Raw genomic sequence first — 24,776 nt, forward strand, 5'->3', positions numbered from 1 at the left:
AAACCGGTCCCAGGCAGGTATGCAAATGTCGGAAAAAGGCTGTCGGCCATTATCGAATTTATGTTGGATACAGATCTTGCTCAGCTTGTAAATTAATGGTTATATTTTTCCTTGATTGAAAATCGCCAAAGGCTACGGCTGAACAAAGGAGATACATTCAACACAGCAAGATTCATAAAGACAGTTCCCAGTGACCTTGCATACTTGTTTAAATTTCCATGGCTCTTTAGGCGATTTATAGAGTAAAGACGCCATATCTCGACTTCCCTCTTTCTTTGTTCAAATGTACTCGGAACCAATTACTCTGCTACTGGAAGATGGAGAGAAGCAAGACAAGCAGAAAATGACACAATATGACAGATTTTGCGTATGTAAGTTTTATGTCTCGTAGGCCATAGTACTTATTTTAAGCAAGTCAGTTATCGATCAAAAAATAAGGGGGGAGGGGGGAGAAACTCCCTTTGTTACACGACTGAAAAAAAGTTTGAGCGGTGCCGAACAACCGAATCACGAATCACGTGATTCAATAAATGGTTTGAACCAAGGAGTTTCAGTAGTTCGTATAGTGTGATCGTCCAGTTTCTATGCATGCCATTGAAACAGCGGAGAGAAATATTGTAAATGCACATAACATGGTATAAAAGTCTTTTAGTTTTCACTGGCATGATTTATAATGTCCAATGCATTTCCAAAATTTTATGGCCCTAAAGGCATACGGAAACCACAATAGGCGGTCCAGTTTTGTTAAAAATTACTATGCCAGTGTACGGAAGCTATAAAAGGTGATATGATTGTGATGCCATCAGGAACTTAAGATCTCAACTTAAAAAAAAAAATAGGTTGACTTTTTCAAGTTCAACCCTTGTGGCCAGAAAAAAAGAGCTCACAACTAATAACGGCTCCCTTGTTCCTACAACACAATTTACTATATACCGTATTTTCTCGATTAAACGCCGGACCCCGATTAAACGCCGGGTCAAAATTGCTAAAATTTTTTGTTCTGAGGTCCCGGCGTTTATTTGAGGTGAAGCTAACAAGTAAATATATTCTGTTTGTCACAAATCTCGATTGCAACATAAACCATCCAATCCGTAATAGTGCACCTTTGGGAATTAATCACCTTTGTGATACCCAGTGACACTTTTTCGGGGCAGAACGAAGAGAAAATCGTCCCGCCTTGACAAACTGCCCCTTGGTCTCGAAGATCGGTAATAATAAATCAATCTGAAAAATTGGCAGAAAATTGTAGTCCGTTAATAAACGCCGGGCCCCGATTAAATAAACACCGGGTTCACGAAGCCAAGTTTGAAATAAACGACGGGGGCGTTTATTTGAGAAAATACGGTACCTTCATCTTGATGTTCTAGATGCATTTCGTGTAAGAGCGAGAGTACTTCGCCAGTTTTAGTACTTTTTACTGAAAAGCAGAAAAATCCCCGTGGTAGTGTCCCTTTAACAATTGGTCTGAAGCGCCTTGTACATTTTGTCGTACACCGAGCGCCAGCGCACATTGCAACCGTCGTCAATGTGTACAGGATCTGGGACTGCAAAGTCTCCTCCCCAACGAAGAATACCGTGTCCCTGGATTTTGAAGATGAAGCATTTTACTGCTTTGGTTTGTTTGCTTGCATCGCCTAAGCATGTACTGTTGCAGAAATTGGCACCGTCAATCACATTTATGTCAATTGCATGCCCCACAAAATGGTTGCTGATTTTAGATGGTTTCACTACAGCACCGCTGACTACACCTGCACCGTCTTTACTGAAGGAGCTGGTTACATATATCTGAAAAGGCAGAATCACGCAAGTGAACTACAAGTTACAAGAAAACCTCAACATACTCCCTTCATCTAATAGATCCGTAGCTTTTTGCAAAACGTTTCCTGTTAAAAAACATCCCCTTTGCAAGAACCTATATTCTCGTATACTTCTTTACTCTTCACGTGTAAAACTCTTGGCTCACTTGTTTGAAAATTCTTACTGTTAGTGTCGAATTTACGCAATATGAAACCCCTTCTTAGCCGTTTTGTATTTCCAAAGGAATTTTTTTGTTTTCTTTCTTCATGTTTCAACAGTGACTTCTCAATGCTGTCTTGAATAAATGTCAGACTGGAAGAAAAACAAGGAATAGTGCAAATCCTAAGACTACTTTGATGGAGTATATTGATTTTTTTAACGAAAATAATCAATTATTTCCTTCTGACCTAAAATGGCCCTTCGTTCAATTCACTTTATAGTGAAATACCGATTTTTCGAGCCTCTAAGCGAACGAAAATTTGTTCGAGAAATGGGGAATAAAATAGCAGTGTTTGACTGAATGAATTACATCCAAGGGAAACGACTTTTGGTTCGAGAAATCGGAATAAATTCCACTGTAAATTACGTATTCCGTAACTATACCTTAACTCTGCACGCGTGAGCATAGCTATTCATCCTTCGGATTGCTCCGCTGAATCCCCAGTGAATTTTCCCTGTTCCTTGAAAGCGGTCTCCAGAAATTTTGACAAGACCACATGTGCCTGCAAAACATTAGGAGAGCAAAGTATTGAAATTACTCGTTTATAAGGTATTTATAGAGTGGAACGGAGGCTTGCTTGGATGGCACATACCACATTACCGTGACATTCCCCACATCCCTTTCATATGACAACAAACTTTGGCTTATAAAAAACCTCTTAACTTTTACGTGACTGATGTGAACACAATGCAGCTGTTTGCAAATTATTATCATGAAAATGCTTACCCGTCTCTGCAGTTAATGGTACTGCCAATAGCGTCGTTACCACAAGAATCCACTTGAACGCCATAATTGGTCGGAAATCTGTAGTTAAAAAAAATAGAAGATACTTCTTTAGAGTAAAGGACAGCCAAATAAAAATAAGGTAACCCACAATAGCTTAAAACTCTCACAATACACTATTGTACAATTGACCAAAAGCCAATATATGAATAAGTATAAGAACAGTTTCACAGTGAATGTAGTAAATGCAAGATGATTATTGGACTGAAAGGAACTGAACCTGCAAATAAACTCAACTAAAGCAAATAGTGACCTCGACAAAGGCAAGGCCGCCTAATTACAGCAAATGCATAAATTCCGGGGGATAAATATCTCGAGAAAACAAGATCTAAAGGTCACAAGGATAAAATAATGTAAACAATCTCGTACCAAGGTGCTAGAGGTTGACGGCTTGCTTGGTCTGACTCCTGAGCAGTGGTCTCGATCGACAAGGGCTTGAATTCAATAAACCAACGTAAGTAAAAAGTAATGAATATATCTACTGCCAGGAGCCTGGGTTCCATATGATGATGGACAAGCCTAAATTCCTACATGTTCAAGTACATGTTTAATTCTATCTTCTTACAAGTTCCTGTTTACTGGAAAGGAATACACTTAACCACATTTGCGTTTATGCTGTGACATTGGATAATCTAGGAAACACAACATGACTGTGGTTTGCGTGTGCGTGACGCCAAGAAACATAAACGTATAATGACTACTAAACAGTAAACATTATAAAACAAAAAAATGTTAATTTGGTCACATTTGGAAAAAAAAATAGGGCACTTGGAGACTTAAATAGTCATTGTCGTGACGTGCGCAATAAATCAAACTGTAGGGGCCTCTTTTTGAAAATTCTGGAAACACAATCCCCATGTTTATAATTACTTTTAACAGTGTGTTTGATAACGGTTTTCAGAATTATAAACCTGTTTTCGCCATTTTTTAACTTCCCGGTTACATGTTGCCCATGAATTTAACTGCAAGTCGTCACGACATATGCCTTCCTTTTGAATGAGAATCATCACGTCCGCGTTACCTAATTACTCAGTGAGAAAATAACATTAAATTGATAACACCTAAGACGTTTAGCATCGGTTATACTGTTTAGTTATTGGCTGAAAGAGTTTAATGTTCTGTTAGCTTGCATGACCCACGCGCAGCTGTTTGCTTGGTTAAGACGGGAAATTGTTTAATTAAGCTTCGTGCCCAAATGTATGACTCGTTTATTTCTTTGAATATTAGTTTCGATATGACCAAGCAATGCATGCACTTACATTTCATGACGTCAGTTTTTTTACCCTCGGATTTGAAGAGTAGTTTTATATAGCTAATAATTCCAAGCATTTCAACAGTAGGCACAGTACAACGGGCAAAGACCAGACAACAACACCGAGAACTCCATTCCTTACTCTTTACGATAAGTGTGTGGGTTCTTTCACGTCCCCTGCTGACCGTGACACTGAAGATACATAGAATAGAATAGAATAGAATAGAATAGAATAGAATAGAATAGAATAGAATAGAATAGAATAGAATAGAATAGAATAGAATAGAATAGAATAGAATAGAATAGAAGAGAGGAGAAGAGAACAGAAGAGACGATACAAAAATACAATAAAACGTTACTATTACTACAATTCAATATAAAGTACAATTAAAACGTCTCCAAGGAGTCTAAACTAGTCGTTTAGCCAGTTGCTCAAGATGCCGGAGGCGGGGCCTACGGTTTATCGTTATTATCCGAGAAGACTAGAATATCTTACCATTGGCAGATGTCATTGCAAAGGCAGCATATTCTTCTCAGTTATTTTAAGCCCCTGAGTGTTGAATCCTTGTATTAAAATTATACCTTGAAGCGTACTCGTCAACTGGGCCAGAAAACCTGGTCTGAGAATATCAAAAATAGGAGAGAGAGTGCGACTTTGGTTGGAAACAAAGTAGAACTCACGGAAGCTTTCCTTGGGGTGTAGATCTATTCTCTCGGTATATACAATCATCAGAAAGTTTAATTTTTGCTTGTGCTTTCAACACCAACTGTGTCTAACGTTAGTTCTAATTGATTAATAGTTTTCTTCGCCAAACCAGCGAAAGTAGGTCAACTAAGATAAAAACTGTATTAATGTTGATTTTTGTTTACTGCATTTAAATAAATGCTACCACTAATAAATGCTTTTAGAATGAGCACATGGCGCTCGTATATAAAAAGTGCTTTTAACGACGTGCTTGTATCAATCTGTCTCTTAACCGGCTATCACGCCAAACCAAGCGAAGAGCTTACTGCCTCCTCATGTTGGTGTGATTCTTAAGTCATATTTTTTTGGCACATAATTTGTTTAGCTCTTTTTAAAAAGGCGTATTTAGCGTACCTACATTTTTAAAACTTATTTATACTTTTTCTAAGTAGCAGTAATACTGGGCCGACCGCGATCAAACGTCAGAAACATGCAAAAAACACGAAGAGTACTTCAAAGATAAGGTTTTAGTTTTTGCAGTTCAAAGTTCGATACATAACCAGTATCCTGACGATTTACTAAGTTTTTTGGAGCTTTACTAAAAACGTACTACGTGTTTAAAAATAGCGCCGGATTTGCGGACTTGTCGGCGCCATTTGTCAAAGCACTTTAGTTTAGATGCGGAACATTTAGTAAAGTAAAAACACTCTTTTACCTGAGGAAATGGAATATGTTTGCACTCAGCACCTATATTATCCATCCTTGCCCATAATGACACTTCAACATGAACGCAAATTTCCGAAATTAAAAGAAAAGCTGGGGGATTGGAGGGGGGGGGGGGGGGGGGGGGGGCATGGGTCGTAGTTTTTGCGCTGTGCTAAATTTTCCATGAATAGCGATGACGATGGGACCTCGCACTTTTTATCGCCAACCCTCAGCTGGGATGCTGTAACGTGACCACTGATGGTTAAGTGTTACATTTTATCACGATGGTTGTTTCAACTTTAGAAAATTTAGAGGATTTGTGTGGGAAAACGTTGTTGGAAATCAAGGCATTTTGGGAATCAAAGACAGTGGCGCGCGCGTTTCATTTTGAATTTTTCGTCATTGATCTCAAATTGATGGTTGATAATACCTTCATTAAACAAAACCGCGTGGTCTGTAGTAAACAACTCTCTCATTTCAAGTACACAAGGCTAAAAACTCAAATAGTGGTTTTCTTTGTGAGTGAAGTATAATTTGAGCCTGATAAATAAATTGTTTCCACCTCATCATCTGTAGCATGATAACGCGCAAATATTAAATTTGACTATAAAATAGCGGCAAAGTAATTTGATATTATTATTATTATAAATAACTACCAAGTTAGATTGCGAAAGCGCTATCGTGGCAAGAGAAAGATTATTTGAATTGTATAACTTTTAATTGCTTAGGAGAGTTTAAATTCAAGAAGCTGCAGTTGTATTGGCCAGCGAGCTTTCGGAAAGTTTTAATTTATTTAACATTCAGATTCGTTTTATTGAAACGTAATTTTTCGCTTGCCAACTGTCAAGACCTCGCTCTTCTTGTCACAAACTTCCCCACCCAACTCCCTTTAGATGTGTCCAAGCTACAACAAGCACTACCGCACCCTCCCCCACAAAGGCTGGGTTTGTAACACTTTTCGCTTCCGAAGGAATTTGAATTTCGCGCTCGGGGAGCTGGCTACGCGTCGGTAATTACTAACCTTTCTCTTTTGAACAATTGAGACCCTTTCCCTCAAACAATAGATAAGGCCATGTATATAAAAGAAGCGAAAGCTGGTCTTATTGTCCAGCTAAAATCCTAACCAAAAGTTTGATGCGTGATGTGGCACCTTAGTCCAAATGTTTGTAATTGGCAATGATACAGGGACAATATTCCGATCATTCCTTCATTTTTGGAAAAACATTGATGAAATTGTCTTTTCCCGGCAATGGCAATAAAAAGGAACTAGTGCAAAGCAAGTTACGATGACAAAAAGAAAAAATATATTTTTTCACGCCGTTAATTTATTTTTATTTAATGTTATACAGTTTTACAACTCAGTGAGTTGAAGGATAGTTCTTTTGTAGTTTTCTTAATTTGGAATAGACGAGTTTTCTTATCTTCGTACATATAAATCAAAAAAGAATGATTTCGGACAAAAAAACAATGAAACGAAATCAAAAGATCTTCCTAATGCTTGAGGCCATTTCAGGGCTTCTCAGTTGTAGAGAGCGTAAACATCGCAGCAGGTTTTTCCTCCATTGTCATGTTCGCTCTGGTTCACCAAATCTTCACCATACCACAGGCGTAACTGTTGGCCCGAGGTCACTGTGTAAACGGAGAGGAACGGCAGGACAATCTCAGAGGAAAACGAGTTAAATCCAGGAATCACAGACCACTTTACACTCGGATATGTGGAGAAGAACTGACTTGGCGGCAAAATGAGTTGATTGCTTGATGTTGTTATGGTAACGTCGACATGATGGGTTTTTAAAGTCGGGTGATCGCCACAACCCCAGAAAGACCATTTGGAAAGGCCGAGGCGATTGTCGCAGGTCACAGCACCGCTCAGGTGAACCAATTTTATGGCAGCCAGTTTGCCACCGTAAGGGACGCTGAAACTGCCATACTGGTCATCTCTGGCGCCAAAACAAACTGGACGAGAACTCAGTTTAATCCAATGATCTAAAAGTTGATGAAAATGGAAAATTAAGGAATAAATGAACTAGCTCTCACGTAATTGTACGAACGAACGAACGTACCAACCAACCAACCAACCAACTAACCAACCAACCAACGAGCTGGCGAACCAAAGAGCGAACGAATAAAAGAATAAACGAACTCATGCATGCATACATGAATGTCATTATGGATGGATGGATGAGTGGATGGATGATAAAATTAGTCACAACATTGTCTATCGTGTTCTTTCCATAGTCTTAAACGCTGTATCGTTTTAGAAGTTAGAGGTCGTTAGATTGCTGCCACATTTCGCCTTAATAAATAATATATCTTGTTTTTTTGCTTTTCAAAAGTTTTTGAAATCTTACCCGACTCTGCAGTAGCATGGAGTACCAACAGCATCAAAACCCCATAAACCAACTTGAACTCCATATTTACGCTCGATGCGGAAACCTGAAGATAAAATATACATTTTTTAGCTGAGTGGTGAGATAAGATATTCGAAAACCGAATACGGGTATACCTTATCGGTCAAATCTCAAATGCGAGTTAAGTTGCGACATATTATTCAGACGGCGACTCTTAACTGATTTGGGAGCCAGTTCCCTGCGTAACTGCAGAATATAATGGCCTGCCAGACGCCGTTTAAGGGTTATAAAGCGCATTGAGCTTTGGAAAATGCGCTGTACAAGTACCATTACATTACATAACATTACATTACATTACATTACATTACATTACATTACATTACATTACATTACATTACATTACATTACACGTACATTTATTTTGTACTGGAAAGTCGACATTTCAAAACGGTATGTTTATCGACAACCGAGCCAAAAACGATGTCATGCAATGAAATGAGATAAAGTCAGATTTCAGTCTCTTTTTCTATGGTATGGGTCGCACTTGGAAAAGTTTCGCCAGAATTTGTTTACTTTGCGGTGAAAATCTGTCATCAGGGCGCTTTGCGTAGTGCGACCCTAGGTTTTCCAGTTGGCAAAAACTTTGCAAATCGGCAAAAACATCAAAGAGGCCGTAGTGCTTGGGTGGGGCAGGCAGATTTTCGAAAACTCGACCTAAACAATAGGAATCACAGCGGTAACTGTCAACGCTTGTCAGTGAAACATAAAACACGTTCGATATGAACAAGCACGGCAATATTCAGTCCGCGGCTCCGCGCTCTTTATGAAGGGACTTGCTTGTTATTATAATTATTCGCAATTTCAAGGGTGTTTTCGGCAATAGCGTCGAATACCCACAATACATATTTTTTTGTATTCCAGCCGAGCACTTCACGGGCGAGTTCTCTACAAGGAAACACTGCAAGCGAGCGCTATGCAGTCTTGGCAGGCAGTTAAAACCGTCATTTCATTCGTTTGCCCATTCCCCATACATCAAACGTGCAAAAAAAACAACAAACAAACTGGTGCTGGTTCCGTTAAGCTGAATAATAAGAAGGAGAATCACCGTATTTATGATCACTGCTTCACCGTTCCTTTCGCTTCACCTGATTGCGATATGTCTTCTAAAATCATCAGGTTAGACATGTGTTTTTTTTTTCTAACTTCTATGACAGTTGCCTCTCACAAGTGCGACCCTGCTTAGTTTGACAAAAGTTTTCCTTTCCGGTTTTGGTTTCAAAATTTTGCGGTTTCTTAGCCGGCAAAGATGAAAACTTTTCCTAAGTGCGACCCATACCTATGTCCACAATGCATGGGACTGTCAACTCGGTGGGTTACAACATGGCCTGCGCGCCATATGCGAGAGCGCTTCGTTTGCACGAAACTCGAGCCGAAAAAGCCGTCTGCTCCAGCAGGCTAGTTTTAACAATGAGTTATGTTATTAGGTCGATCTCACATCAGGATGTTAAAATTTCAACGTCTTGAGCCAAAGAGTTAAATTTTAAGATCTTATAGGCGCTAGGCCAAATCCGGAGACAAGTTCTGCAAGGCCTTGCTGGCAAGATGATTGAACATCTTAAACAAATGTGAACAAAGTTTTCAATAACTACGTACCTTTGAAAATAAGAATCTGTTTTAGTGATGAAAGCGGTCCTTGTTTCAATTTGTTGAGTGGCAACTTTGTGCTAGACAAACGGAGGAGTATAACTTGTGCAATTTTATTGTGTAACGCTTGAGAAAGTGTTGACACACGTTGACATATTGCTCTCAAACTCAATAATTTCTTCAAGTCTAATTAATTAATCTATGTAATTATTGATCCTTGACAATCTAAACTTTTTGAAGTACATTTAGAACAAATAAGCGATTCTAGTGAGCGCTGTTTGCTTGAGCTAGTCCCTGCATACTGTGCGAACGACTCACTCAAAGGCACTTCAAAGTTTTACGTGCAAAGGCACACGCACATGTCACGCAATTAAATTGACAGTCACGCCATTCGTGCGTGATTTTTCAGGGTATGCGTAATTAAGCTTTTTTGACTAAATAAGCTGCAATAGCAAAGCGCGCGAGTGACGTCATAACTCAGACAAGACTCAGACAAACAAACCGAAATTGCGGACGATTTTCCCAAAACTTTTTTTAAAGCAGCAAGTATTCCTAAAACACTAACATAAAACGAAAACTTCGCCTAGATTCCTTCTATTTCTCTGAGAACACGCTGATGTTTTTTGAGCCTCGTAGCAGTTATATTAATTTGCATTCTATTTTTAGACCTCGGCGCGCTTCGCTATTCATTTACCTTGTTTTCAATCATTGTTGCTCGAAGTTTTGTCTTCACTGGGTCGAATTTGTAGTACTTTCCAGTTTCGTGGAGTACGAATCTTTTTAAGCGATAGACAATCACGGGAAAAAAAGGCCCATACGTCGACTTGTATTTGCTTTTTACACGTAATGATTACGGAAAACAGTTCTTTTTTTATAGAATCAGTCGTCGCGAAATAGGGGAGTGCGGGAAATTCAAAGAAAATGCCTATCTTTTATGTTAAAAAGGTATGTAAAAACGCCTTTTGTTTCGACCCCGAATGCATAGGCGTGGCTTTTAAAGCAAAACACTGACATTGGGAACGCAAGAACTAAAACGACTGTTTCAAAGACAGCTGCGAAAGACAAAGTTTCGAGGAAAAATTAAACTGCTTAGTGAAGTTATATGGCGTAATAAATAAACACAACTTTTATAAATTATAGAGAAAAAATGTTACGCTACCTTGTAAACAAATCTGCTGTCTTTACTGCACACTTTGGAAGTCTGTGATAGACAACTGAGACTCAAAAAAATTGATATCATATATTTTAAAAATACTTCCAGCTAATATGAGACTTTCTACAACCTGATTGGCTAAAGAACGTGACCAGTATTCAGTGTGGATTGTTAACATTTATTTTTTTAAATAAAAGGTTAGAAGGAATAAAAGGCTCTTATAGCGGGTAATTGTAGGTGGCATACTGGGTTTGATGGCGATGGCATGTACTCAAATGTTGTGATCAGATAATACGCTTTTGAGTGTACCGATATGAATTCACTTTTTGTAACCGTAAAATATCCCTGTACTGCTAGATACTGGAAGTAACACGTGTTCTGGCTTATAGGAAAAAAAGGAAGAAGTAAGAACTTTAAAACCAGAAAAAAGAATCAGTTTAAAGTTCAACAGGATTCGCATTTAGGACTTACCTATGTTTCAAAGCTTTTGATAAAGGTCCTTTGTTAGAATCCTCTCGATGTGTCTGCTGTTTTTAGTCTTGAGCGTACTGTGAGGGTCTCAAGGGGGTTAATCGTTAGTTGTAATATGGCCTTAAATTTGCCTTTAGGCGCAACAATTAAAATGTTTTAACCGTTAGCCGTAAAATATGTTATCCATAACGACCAAGCCAAGAAGTTCGGCTTTGGGCCATTTGACTTGAAACTTTACAGCTTTCTGAAAAAAAAAAATGGAAAACTAATTTAAAATATAATTGACAAGATTACCTTTTACCCCCAGAATGGTCCTAAGACCATAAGTCTTAGAAATTAGAAATTAGCTTCTAACTTTTTAAAGCAGTGGATAATTTTTAACACTTCTGTTAACCGGTACGGTAAGAAATTAACGGTAATTAAATTAACCAGTAGCCGTTAAAAAGTCAAAATATTTACCATTAACCGTAAAAGCCAGCACTCAATTGGGACCCTCTACTGTTTTTTTATCTGCTATTATCGCAGTAAAAATCTCTAAGAGTCTCTTGCTCATGCAGTGAGATAGGATAATGTTGGTGCACCATCAAAAGGTACGCATTAAAATTAATAGCACGCAGGATAACCAAGTGCTGTAACTTTCAAAATGTTCATTTCTTTAAGAATATGAGAATACCACAATCTGTTTGTTGCTACCGATTTCAAGATCTCAACGTTTTTGTTGCTTTTTTATGGAATCAAGCCGATTTTTGTTATATCTGGTTTCGTGACTGAAGAAAACTGCATAATACTGTCCACTTCTCACATTTAGAAATGCAATATACATTAGTGTTAACTGATCCAGGTGACACAAAAACGGCTGGCATATTCGTTTTCTTACTAAAAGTTTTATACTTGCTGTTACAGAAACACCAATAATAAAGGAAGAATTTGTTAAAAAAAGATTAGATTAAACAGACATTTCAAGTGCGCTTAGAACGTATTCATTCTTGCACTACCCCTGAGTGGAAAGGTGATTGGCTACAGCAATTCAAAGTGTCTGTTATTTGACGTGACTTTTGTTTTATCGTGACAAAATGTAAAATTGTTTATAACATAGCTAGTAGGGGTGCGCAATTAGATTCAGTATTCGTAAATGTGCACCATAATCTTATAGTGCACGCTGATAGTTCGAGTACTGAATGTTATTGCCATTTTTTAGCCAGGGGTAAAACCATGTTATAAGACAATAAGTTCATGCTTTAAGCCGCGCGCTATCGAGTTATGGTGCGCGTGATAAGTTTGGAGAGCACTCACGAAGCCAGAGATGCTCGAGGGTATCATCTTGAGCATCACTTACGCTTCTTTTGTGTTCTCTAACTTTGCACGTGCACCATCATGAACTCAACAGTGGACGCTTAAGCATAAACCAATTGTAAAACACGTGAATTGTCACACGTTATAATTATTATTATTATTACTATTATTATTATTATTATTATTATTATTATTATTATTATTATTATTATTATTATTATTATTATATAGTTATTATTATTACAATCCTCATGACTGCATGTGGTACTCTAGCACTGATTTCAAGTAATTTTGCATGTTGGCATGTCAAAGCCTCATTAGAAAACGGGCGATATCGTGGTTTTAAAACTTGACGGTTCGAATTTATTTCGAAGTGCTGTTTTGAAGCATCGGAGTGTTTCTGCTGTTTTTTTAGCTACACTGATAACGAAAAGGACTAGCGAGAGTAGAGTTGAACGATTCCATGTTACATGCGATTTTTTTTTTGTGCAACTTGTAGGATTTTGGGAAGAAATGAAAAAGCCAATACTTTCTTGTGCAAATAGAGCGATTATTGATTGAGCATCGTAAAACCAATACCGAATTTATCACTCTGGCCAATCACAGAGGATACAGGCGATACAGTGAACTAATCAAAACACTTAGTTAAAGCATATAACCGGCACAAAGCGCGGGAAAACGCATGCAAGCGAGTCGTGATTGATTTTGGTTTTAGTTCTAATTGGTTGAGAAAATGGCAAAAGTTTTTTTTAAGCCCATCACAAAATGTAGTAATGAAAATGCGAATTGTTCGAAACCCAAGTGAAAACCGCTCTAAAAATTAATATGAAAAATGCGTTTGGGTTTGCAATGTTGCGTGCTATTCAGAAGCGTTTGCACATAAGACACATAAGTCTATTTATTTTTCGATTTATATTTGTTAGCAAAAAAATCTTACATTCATTGAGATAAAATACCTTGAAATATCGATAGATGTTATGTATATTTCGTGTAAATTCGTCAATTGGTGCAGCTATGATTAGCTTGGGTAACACACGAAAATTCAAAAACTTCTGGAAAACGTTCTATACCGGTTTATTTCAAATGTCAAAACCCACGACCAGCTCCAAGTAAAATGTTCGGGGATTCTAATACTTTTATGGCTTACAAAACTAACCTTATAAACGCAGTATTTAAAAAAAAAATAGAAAACGTGTTCCGTGTTTCTATCAAATTATGGAAACAAGAGTGGAAGTTTGGGAGGACGAGAAATTTTGTGGGAACAAGAGGCAAATGAGGCGAACTTTAATTTAGCCAAATTTTTCGTTCTTCACGAGTTTTTCGACCGCCAAAGCACACGCATGTGGAGTAAAAATTATTGGGCTTTATGGATCTGTTGGTTTTATTGCGATTCGGGACTTTTCCTTTTGAGGAGAGAGCGATTTGTGGAGCGACGTCTGGCCAGCGATCGATGTAGTGGTCAGCCTTTCTTTCTTTTTAGAAGGAGAGACAATGATTTCGAATAACTTCACTACTTGAAACGGTGCCAGAATGGCTTCAAAATCGGCACAAGAGATAAGAAAACGACACATTTTAGGTAGGAAAACGTTTTTTTTAATTAAGATAGTTAATTACACATTTTTTTATGATTAGTGACTTTCCCATACAATTCTCTATATACACAAGCTGTCCCATAAACCACCTATTTTGAGCTTGGGAGCCTGTGGTCTAATACAAACTGTCCTGGTTGTTCACTTTGTCCTTCATTTAAACCTAAATCGACTGACCATGGAAAAGCACTTGCGCCCGCGGAATGATAGCAATGCTACCCTTTGGTCTGCGGTCAACTTAAAAAAAAAACGCACGACCATGTCCAGTTCTACACCTGAGCCCGCGATATAGTAGTGTGATACTGATCAGCGGATACCTTATTTTGACAGCTGTCAATTGACTATAATTTGGATTTTCAAAGATCTTAGTCGTTTACCTTACACATTTCGGTTTACCAAGGAGGCACAAGATTGTCTCCCCTCCCCCCCCGCTTGGGTTTCCTTGGAACTCCCCTCCCCCTCCCCGAGAGTCTGTAGGCGCGGGCGGGCGTACGCTCACTCCATAACCAATTTTTTTCGACTTCATGGGTTTACCGCAAATTTCAAATACTCGTGTGACTTCATGGGTTTACCCCAAATTTCCTTATTCACGGTGCTCCGCTGGCGTGCTTCGCGCGCTGGAGCTCCGCTATTATTTTGAGAAACACCAAATCTGACTGATCGTGTTCTTCACAGCTTGTCTTACTTCCCTCATCTTCCAACAATACAGTAATGGATTAAGGGACGAGTTTAACATAATGAGAGATAATGCCAATTCCCATGCGAGGTCAAGAAACTGCGCTCGCACTCTCATGATGGCAAATATGGCCATAACAGCATAAGGAAGATAACAGACCACTAATGTTAGCAGTACCCATAACGCGCTGGACACCGTTCTTCTATATCGTGCTATATTCAGTGCAATTCCTCCTCCGTTTTGTTGATCTTGGTTAACATGCTCTTGTACTTGAGCTCGGTGATGGCGAAGCGTCAGATAAATCTTTGTGTAACAGAAGGTTGAAATTACTGTACAGAAAAATGTTGATGTGCACGCAACAGATATACTTCCATGTACGCTGTATATGTATACTAGTGGGCTAATCATGCTGGAAAACCAAAACATGGCTACAATAATACGCGCACGCCTTATCGTTACCACCTGTCTGTATCTCAGCCCAAGCAACAGAGCGAGAAGCCGGTCCACACTTATTGCGGTAATTGTTAACAAAGATACTCCTCCAAAGAATACACACGTGCAATTGGAAGCGGCGTAGAAATAGTAACAAGTAATGGAGTGTTCAGGAGATGTTAAAAAGGCAACGTGAAGCGGCTGTGCAATGAGGCCAACACAGAGATCGGTGCTTGCAAGGCATCCTAACAAAAGTTTTGATGGCGGATGAAGGCACGAAACTTTTTGAAGTGCAGCAATAATCAGAACATTCCCCAGAAATGCAGTTATAGCTAGAGAACTATTCAGTGCTGAAAATAATATCTTCTGACGTGATGCATAAAGACCTGTCGTGCACACAATGCTCGTGTGGTTTCCTCCTCCAATAAAATTCTGCATTGTTTTTCTTTTTCTTAGTTTGTCATGGAAATGTTAATGTTTCGTTCGACATTTCCCCTCCTCTTTTCTGAGTCCAGGGCCAGTCAAAAATATGCTCTCAAACCTCATCCAAAGGGCTAGAGCAGTGCAGTTTAGTGTATTTTCTGATGATGAGAAAATAACAGTTGTGGATAGTTTGCTTATATTGTAAACAAACTAGTACTGTTGGGTATATTTTCAAGCTCGTGAGTTTTCTTTTTTTTTTTAAAAAAAAAGAATGGTTCTACTTCCAAGCATACCTAGTAGAGAAAAAACATTCATACCTATTTCGCCATTAGCTAAAAAAAAAACTTCCAATGTTAACGTTTAAAAATAACAAGAAGAGAATAACAGTCAAACGAGGTTTATAAAAATAACCTTCCCAGTGACCTCACTTAACCACCTCGCCTGGGTTTTGATTTTCTAATTTTTTTTTACCTGTAATTTCTTTTTTTTTCAAATCCTGAATGAGCCTTACACATTACCTACGAAATAGATTCAAGTCTTGATAATAAGGCGATCTAAATGTAAACACGCATGTTACAAAATAAATACTACCTTTATTCATCAATCAGATTTTTTTTCAGTAATTCAACTGTTGGTTTTAAACGGCTTAGCTAGGAGTAACAGAGTTATTATCTTGGTTTGAATAAAGCCTCATAAACAGTCTTTCACCGTGGTAAACTTCGCTCAACTTGATCTTGACGAGTCTTTTCTCCTTTGTAATGGAAATTGAAGTTGAAATTTAAATATTAATTTAATTATTTAAATAAAAAAATCCCTTTGAAAATAAAATAAATCACTGAAATTAAAGGTTTATGATTCAATACGTCATGTATTCCTGCAAAAAGATTATAATTAAATTTAAATCCGTTTCCTATTTTAAACGGAAAGTAAATAACAAAATAAAATAAAATATAAAATTAATAAACTGAGAAAAAATATTGTATCTTATTTACTTAAGACTCGTTAGGTGTACTAAGTTCCGATGGGCACTATCGGACAATTCTTGATATCTTTTGTCATTGTAATAAACAAAAATTGCCGCGGCGAGTTGCCAGAGACATCGGGAAAAGAAAAAAAAAAATGAATTTATAAGTACAGTAATTTTGCACGTGCTTCTGGCATCCTAATACACTTTTCAGCCAGATATCGCTAAATTTTAGCTTTTGAGATGGATAAATTTGCCTTTCACAAACACCTTAGTTTCAAGAATTTTACATGATAAAGGTATTAATTGAGACAATTTAGACACCAGATTTTCCAAAAAACCCTAACATTATATAACATATTTTTCTCTATCATAAAAAATCGGTGTAGACCTCAATGTTAGCGTCTTAAGATTTTGCTGCTGTTTATGGCTCTCCATAAAAGTCTTCTGTAACGAACTTCGAGTTATGTATTGAACTTGAATACGTTTAAGGTTGCCAGCGGGTATTTCCGAAAGCAGAGGTGCTATTTTTTAAAAATCGAATTTTGGGTGTAAAATCGTTTGGTCGTCGAAATAACAAATATTAAAATTTTTCTCTTCCACCGATTATCTTTTGCAAAATGATGATCACTATATCTCAATAGAAATAGAGAAGATATTATGCCACTGATCTATCACCTCTTAAAAAAACTGAGGGGAGATAAATAGGCCATATTCGTATTCTCGGTATTGGACTGGAACTAGCTTGCAATGGAGGCTTATGCGGGGGAATATCGTTAAAAACAGCTTCATGTCATTTGCATTTGAAAAGATTACCCGCATTAGCCTCCATTGCATGTTGCAAGCTAGTTCCAGTTCAAAACCGCTGATAAAAACCTGATCTAAACAGGGTAAAGAGCTAGTCCCTTTATGGTTGTCGCCTTCTCTTGTATTGTCCCACCCCACTCTTCCTTTCTAACGGCCCACCTCCACAACCCTACAAGACGCTCGATTCTTTTTTAGCTTATGTTGTAAATAGCACCAAAGGTCATTCTTTCTCTTACGAATAAAATTGTGATACCGACCGAGTCTTATTCAGTAATAATGCGTATTACAGTCTATAACTTAACAGTTAACTTGAATGTGTCCTTTACTGCTTGTCTCACTTCCCTCATCTTCCAGCAGTACAAAAATGGATTTAGAGATGAGTTTAACATAAAAAGAGATAGTGCCATTTCCCAAGCGAGGAAATAAAATTGCGTGCCTAATCCAATAATAGCAAATATAGATACGATAGCATACGGAAAATAACAAGCCACTAATGTTATTAGTATCCATAATGCACTAGATACTGTCTTTCTGTATCGTGCTATATTCAGTGGCATTTCTCCTCCGTTCGGTTGTCCTTGGTGAACGTGTTCTTGTACTTGAGCTTGGTGATGGCGGAGTGTCAAATAAATCTTTGTGTAACATAGGGTTGATAACACTATGCATAGAAATGTTGTTATGCCTGTAATATATATAACTCCAAGTATGCTGTAAATACTTACTAATGGGGCGATCATGGCGAAAATCCAAAAAAAGGCAACAAAAATACGTGCGCGCCTTAACGTAACGACATGCCTGTATCTCAGCCCCAGCAGCAGAGCGAGAAGCCTGTCCACACTTATTGCAGTAATTGTGAACAAAGATACTCCCCCCGAAATTACAATCATGTTGTTAAAGGCGGATTTAAGATAGAAACAACGGTTTGAATGTTCTGGAGAAGATAAAAGGGCAACACGAAGAGGTTGCGCAATGAGTCCAACACAGAGATCAGTGCTCGCAAGGCAACTTAACAAAAGCTTCGACGGCCGATGAAGGGACGACACCTTTTGAAGTGCAACAATGATAAGAACATTTCCCAGAAACGCAGTAATGGATAGAGTACTGCTCAGTGCCGAGAAAAATATCTTTTAATGTGTTCCAAATAGTCCAGTCGTGCCCACACTTGCCCTGTAGTTTTCATCTTCAGTTAAATTTTCAATTTCGTTGTTTTTTTCCAAGGTTGTAATTGAAAGTATTTTCCTGTCTAGAAGACACTTTAAACATTCTTCAATTGCCCCATCTAGAGGGTCACAACGCTGCAGTTTCTGATGGTTAGGCAGTAATTAAAAGTTTGTTCGGAAATGCTAATTCTGTCAACAAACTTGTACTAGCGGGTTTATTTTCAAGGATTATATTATAGGCTTTACCTGTTCTGTCAGTCGAAGTTCATAATTATAGCCTTTCCAATGACCTCTAACAACCACTACACTTGGTCTTCATGTCGATTCTGATTTTACATAAAATTTCGTTTCCTGATCGTAAATTCGTCAAACACAGAACAAGCCCCGGCTTTTTTAGGCAAGTCAGATAAAACGAAGAGGTCTAGCTGCTGTCGTCGGAAAACTTTTTTAACTAATTGAAAACCATGGCACGATATCAATACACGTTATTATTAAGGAGGCTCGATGTAGTTTTTTTAGCCGAAGGGTGGTTGTTTTGAAAATTAAAATTATCTAGGAAGCCAATGTTCGATTTTTGCCAAAATACACCATAATGATCAAATATGACCAAATTTTAATTTTTTACTCGTCACTTTGTCACAAAGGTTACCATAGCAACGATTGACGTTTTCTTTTGTTCTCAAACAAGCTTGGTTTTCTCGAAATCTAGACTGACACTTGGTATTCATTTTTTGATATGTTCAAGTACAGTAGATTTACTACCTGTGCTCAAAATTTTAGGAAAATCTGTAAGAGCGTTTTAGAGTAAATCAAGAATGAAGTTTTTGGTATTTTCTTATAATTTCTTACAATCGGCAGTCGATAAATTTTAACAAATTAAAGCAAAAAGTCTTTCGCTTTTAGTTAATGGTCTTTGATGGTGTAAGTATTTATATTTCAGTGAGAGAAACTGTGCTCAAATAATACGAAACAATTTTAAGGCGCCTATTTTATATTAAAACGGTGTTTTTCTGAAAATTTCATTCTTGATTTACTTGAAAACGCTCTTACAGATTTTTCTAAAATTTCGTCAATAGTTAGTCAATCTACTAAACTTTAACATATCAAAAAATAAACACCAAGTGTCAGTCTAGATTTCGAGAAAATCAAGCTTGTTTGAGAACAAAAGAAAACGTCAATCGTTGCTATGGTAACCGTTGTGACTAAGTGACGAGTAAAAAATTAAAATTTGGTCACATTTGATCATTATGGTGTATTTTGGTAAAAATCGAACATTGGCTTCCTAGGTAATTTTAATTTTCAAAACAACCACCCTTAGTCTAAAAAAACTACATCGAGCCTCCTTAAACAAACTAAATGTAAACATGGTAAAAATTTAAATTAGAATCTGTCAGAATTTTAAACACTGATTCAATTCTGCCATCATTCAATCAGACTTTTCAACATTCATTCAAATAGTGGTTTCCAACGGCTTGACTATAGGAGAGTTACCTAGAACGTCCTACGAGAAAAAGTGATTCACAATCACAATCAAAATCTTTATTTAGCGTGGTCCGCACACTTAGCTAAAAAGCTAGTTTTCAGATGCGCCACGAAATAAAAATACAAAATAGATAAATAAAAACTTCTTGGAAGATTGAAGTGATTGAAGTTTTTGTTTTGCTGGTTCCTATTGTTTGTTCACACAAGAATGTTGCTTAACACACGGATTTCAACGTTAAGTGTAGTTTCGTCAAAAAAGGTTTGTCCACAATTGCATTTGCCGTACGGTTGTAAATGACGCGTGGCCATAAATATCAGACCTTGTCTAAAGAAACTAGGACTACCGTTTTTTTTTCTGAGTATTAAAATAGAAATCTCAGTTGAATTGTCGGAAAACGTAAAAAATATATATTTTCAAGCTTATAGGATTATGCATATAGAGTATTTAAAATGAAAGAGCTCGGTGACCTAGTTCCTTTATTGTTGTCCCTTTCTCTTGTATTGCCCCAGCCCTTTCCTTTCTAACGGCCCAGCTCCCCAACCCTACAACACGCCCGATTTAACTAAGTATAGCTTATGTTGAAATTAACACTAAGGGCATTCTTACGCATTAAATCTCTAACTTGAGAAACACCAAAACTGTCTCATCGTGTCCTTCACTGCTTGTCTCACTTCCCTCATCTTCCAGCAGTACAGAAATGGGTTTAGAGTTGAGTTTAATATAAAAAGAGATAGTGCCATTTCCCAAGCGAGGAAATAAATTTGCGTGCCTAATCCAATAATAGCAAATATAGATACGATAGCATACGGAAAATAACAAGCCACTAATGTTATTAGTATCCATAATGCACTAGATACTGTCTTTCTGTATCGTGCAATATTCAGTGGCATTTCTCCTCCGTTCGGTTGTCCTTGGTGAACGTGTTCTTGTACTTGAGCTTGGTGATGGCGGAGCGTCAAATAAATCTTTGTGTAACATAGGGTTGATGACACTATACACAGAAATGTTGTTATGCCTGTAATGTATATAACTCCAAGTATGCTGTAAATACTTACTAATGGGGCGATCATTGCGGAAAACCAAAAAAGGGCAACAAAAATACGTGCGCGCCTTAACGTAACGACCATGCCTGTATCTCAGCCCCAGCAGCAGAGCGAGAAGCCTGTCCACACTTATTGCAGTAATTGTGAACAAAGATACTCCCCCCGAAATTACAATCATGTTGTTAAAGGCGGATTTAAGATAGAAACAACGGTTTGAATGTTCTGGAGACATTAAAAGGGCTGCTCGAAGAGGTTGCACAATGAGTCCAACACAGAGATCAGTGCTCGCAAGGCAACTTAACAAAAGCTTCGATGGTGGATGAAGGGACGACACCTTTTGAAGTGCAACAATAATCAGAACATTTTCCAGAAACGCAGTGATGGATAAAATGCCGCTCAGTGCCGAGAAGAACATCTTTTCATGTGTTCCATTAAGACCTATCGTGCACATACTTGCCCTGTGGTTTTCATAATCTGTTACGTTTTCCATTCCGTTGTTCTTCTCCTTGCTTGCTATAAGAAGTGTTTTCCTGTCTAGAATACTTTTTCAACATTTTTCAATTGCGCCATCTTAGGGGTCAGAACGCTGCAGTTCAGTTGTTCTTTCCGAATGTTTGAAAGTAAAAGCTTCTGTCGAAAAGCTGATTCTTTAAACAAACTCGTATTAGTATGCTTTATATATACTTGTCCTGTCAGTCGAAGTTCATAGAGCCTTCCCGACCACTACGCATAACGATCACATTTGTTCTCTGTGTCGATCCTGATTTTACCTGAAATTTCCTTTGCCAATCCTGAAGTCGACTTTCACCGAACAGGCCCCGACTTATTTCACAAGACAAGAAAGTCAGATTAGAAACGACTTTTAGCAGCTGTCGTCGGAAAACTTTCCATATAAGTGACAATCATGCCACAATATCAATACACGTTATTCATTATTAAGCAAACTAAATGTAAACACGGTAAATATTAAAACTAAATTAAAATATATATATAAAAAAAAATGTTAGAACTTTTGCCATTATTCATGCGATATTTCAAATAGTGATTCGACGGTTGATTTCTAATGGATAAACTAAAGAGTTGCCTTGTCATTATCTAGGTTTTAATAAAGCCCCTTGAACAGTTTTTGATCAAGTGATAAATTGCGATCAACTTCATTGTTGTGCAGGCAGACTGGGACAACGCAATTCCGAGTGGTAATAACGGGAGTAGAAGCTGTGACTTTGTGATTGATACGTCGGATGCTCTATAGACTTGTGGTAGATAGGCCATTAAATAATGTTCATTTGACGAACATTCAATACACTGCTAGGGTCTGAATGTCGATGCGAATGTTTTCCGCCATGATGAAGACTGTACTTTTAAAAAGCTACACTATTCATCATCATCGGAGTGTTCTGCTAAAAAAATGGATCATTTATAACATAGGCTTGAATAATGATAACTTAACGCTAGTTTCCATAGGGACAAATGTGAGTTAAAAAGACTGAACTTGGTTGTTAAGTTAATGGAAGCGTGCGTTTCATCGAGAGTGAACTGTGGCTAGAACGTCCAGTTAAAAGATGTGATTTGGATGCTCTTCGATGTATTTGGCTGGTTGCGATTGTTTGTTGCGGCATCGGAATGTTTCTTAACACCGACTTAAAATTTGCTTGCAGTTTCGGCAATGTACGTTTGGGAACATTTGCACGTGCCTTTGTAAACGACGTGTAACTGAAGGACGGTTGCTATCCTTAAGCAACCCTTTAGGTCTTGTGAGTTTGTAAGGGTATTGATTTCACCATGAATATCAGACCCTATGTAAACAAAATACTGACGAATAAGGTTTGAACTGCCCGAGAACTTCAAGAATTTATTATTTAAAAATGTCCATAAAGCCTTTTTAAAGAATGACCGCATGGACATATTTACCATACGTTGGCATCACTTCTGATTTCTTTTTCATATTCGGAATTCGTGTAACAGAGCATGAGAAGCTGTTTATGTCGAACTGAGTAATACTAGAAAAACGAATTTTTTTGCAGCTGTAGGAAAACTCTGGCAAATAATTAAAAACTCATTCCATGTGATCAGTCAATGTTGTTGATGAAGCAAACTACATATAAACATGACACATTTTTTTTTTTTAATTAAAATAAAATTCCCAGACCTTGAGATGTTATGATTAGAATTTTGATTAGATTTTCTTATTTAAATTTTTAAAACGGTTCTTACTTGGTTTCATAATCACATGACGATTTCCAAAAATAAATACTAAAAATTGATGAAAGGTTCACCAATCGGAAATTTGGTCTTGACATTTAAGGGTACTTGGCAATCTGGTTTCATTTCTTATTTATTATTATTACACCGATGGTTCTTTTAAATTTTATATTCGTCCACGCAGCTTCTGATTGTGTTTAGGAATAAGGCGCTATATTATAGGATGCAATTTACGAGGTATTCAACCCGACAGACAACAAATAAACTGTTTGATTGTGCCTTTCACTGCTTGTCTAACTTCTTTGATCTTCCAACAGTACAGAAATGGATTCAGGGTCGAGTTTAGCAAGAGGAGAGATACTGTTACAGACCAAGAGAGGTCAGTAAATTTCGTATCTAGTCCAGTGATAACAAATATAGCTATGATACCGTATGGAATATAACATACCAGTAATATTATCTGAACCCACAATGCAATGGCATTCTTCCTCCGTTCGGTTGTCCTTGGTGAACAATGTCTTGTACTTGAGCTTGGTGGTGACGAAGCTTGAGATAGATTTTTGTGTAACAGAAGGTTGAGGTTACAATGCATAATAATATTGTTGCACACATAATGTAAATAGCAATACGAGAGTTGAAAAGTAATACTATCGCAAGGACAGTGCTAGAAAGCCAAAAAGCGACGACAAGAACCCGTACTTTTGTCAAAGTTACCACATGTCTGTATCGTCGCCACAGCGACAGGGCGAGAAGTCTGTCCACACTTATTGCAGTCAGTGTTAACAAGGATGCTCCACAAAAAAGTAACCCTGTGGTGTTGCTAAGGATTGCAGAATAGAAACAATGTTTGGAATGTTCTTGAGACAATAGAAAGTTTACGTAAAGAGGCTGTGTGATGAGACCCACGCAGAGATCGGTGCTCGCAAGGCATCCAAGCAGAAGTTTCGATGGCGAATGAAGGGTCGACACCTTTTGAAGGGCAATAATGATCAGAACATTCCCCAGAAATGCAGTCATAGCAAGAGTACTGTTTAGTGCTGAAATAAATATTTTCCGATGTGTTTCACTAAGATCTTTTGTGCAAAACAACTGTTGAATTTCCGTGTGGTTTCCTTCTTTAGTTAATCTCCACATTTCCTTGTTTCTCTACGGGGTTGTTTTTTTAGGTCACTTTATAGTAATTCAGGGCTCGCCAAGAAGACGTTTCAAAACTCTTTTATTTTCTCATCCTGATGGTTTAAAAACTGGCTCAGTTGTATTTCCTGATATAGAAAAAGGTAAGCCTGTAAGAAAACTACTTTGAGCATGAAGATCATACTCCATGTTAACTTGTAAAATAAACGGGTCTATGTAAAATACATTCATACGTGTATTGCGCTCCCTGAAAAGGGCTTTTCAGCAGCATTATTAAAAAAAATATTATTAAAAAAATAAAATACAAGAAAACTAAAGTTAAATAAAAAATATTTTCAACAAAATACATGATGAGAAAATATAATAATAAAAGTATGCTCAATATTTCCAATTTAAAGTTAATTTAATTCATTGTGTCCACAGGAAGCAAATGATCTCTGGCCAGTGCAATATTTTTTTGCACATTCTGATTCGGCGGTAAAAATATGGCGCATGATAAACGTGTATTT

The 24,776-nt window shown here is 37.5% G+C and overlaps 2 protein-coding genes and 2 pseudogenes across 2 annotated transcripts; all 4 read right to left on the reverse strand.

Moving 5' to 3' along the window:
• Window positions 1–6,747: 6,747 nt before the first annotated feature.
• LOC144628075 (uncharacterized) lies at window positions 6,748–10,692 on the reverse strand. Its single transcript, XM_078486129.1, has 3 exons — window positions 10,597–10,692; window positions 7,794–7,878; window positions 6,748–7,428 (listed from the first exon to the last, which is right to left on the reverse strand). Exons 1-3 carry the CDS (start codon window positions 10,675–10,677, stop codon window positions 6,962–6,964), a joined length of 633 nt encoding a protein of 210 aa, XP_078342255.1. The 5' UTR covers window positions 10,678–10,692; the 3' UTR covers window positions 6,748–6,961.
• Window positions 10,693–14,574: 3,882 nt separating this feature from the next.
• Window positions 14,575–15,489, reverse strand: LOC144667288 (trace amine-associated receptor 9-like). Its single transcript, XM_078528683.1, has one exon. It carries the CDS (start codon window positions 15,487–15,489, stop codon window positions 14,575–14,577), a length of 915 nt encoding a protein of 304 aa, XP_078384809.1.
• A 5,016-nt stretch (window positions 15,490–20,505) lies between these two features.
• On the reverse strand, window positions 20,506–21,421 carry LOC144667289 (melanocortin receptor 4-like; annotated as a pseudogene).
• Window positions 21,422–23,374: 1,953 nt separating this feature from the next.
• LOC144667290 (melanocortin receptor 4-like) lies at window positions 23,375–24,267 on the reverse strand (annotated as a pseudogene).
• Window positions 24,268–24,776: the final 509 nt, after the last annotated feature.

This window comes from Oculina patagonica, chromosome 10 (assembly GCF_052425735.1).
Source record: "Oculina patagonica isolate OP01 chromosome 10, crgOcupat, whole genome shotgun sequence".
NCBI lineage: Eukaryota > Metazoa > Cnidaria > Anthozoa > Scleractinia > Oculinidae > Oculina > Oculina patagonica.

Excerpts from the sequence above, each read along its gene's own strand:
- LOC144628075 (XM_078486129.1), bottom strand. The coding sequence starts at position 10,677 with ATGATATCAATTTTTTTGAGTCTCAGTTGTCTATCACAGACTTCCAAA. Across the intron at positions 7,879-10,596 it reads ACAGCAGATTTGTTTACAAG|GTTTCCGCATCGAGCGTAAA; the intron begins GTAGCGTAACAT and ends TTTTATCTTCAG. Across the intron at positions 7,429-7,793 it reads CCATGCTACTGCAGAGTCGG|ATCATTGGATTAAACTGAGT; the intron begins GTAAGATTTCAA and ends ATCAACTTTTAG.
- LOC144667288 (XM_078528683.1), bottom strand. The coding sequence starts at position 15,489 with ATGCAGAATTTTATTGGAGGAGGAAACCACACGAGCATTGTGTGCACG.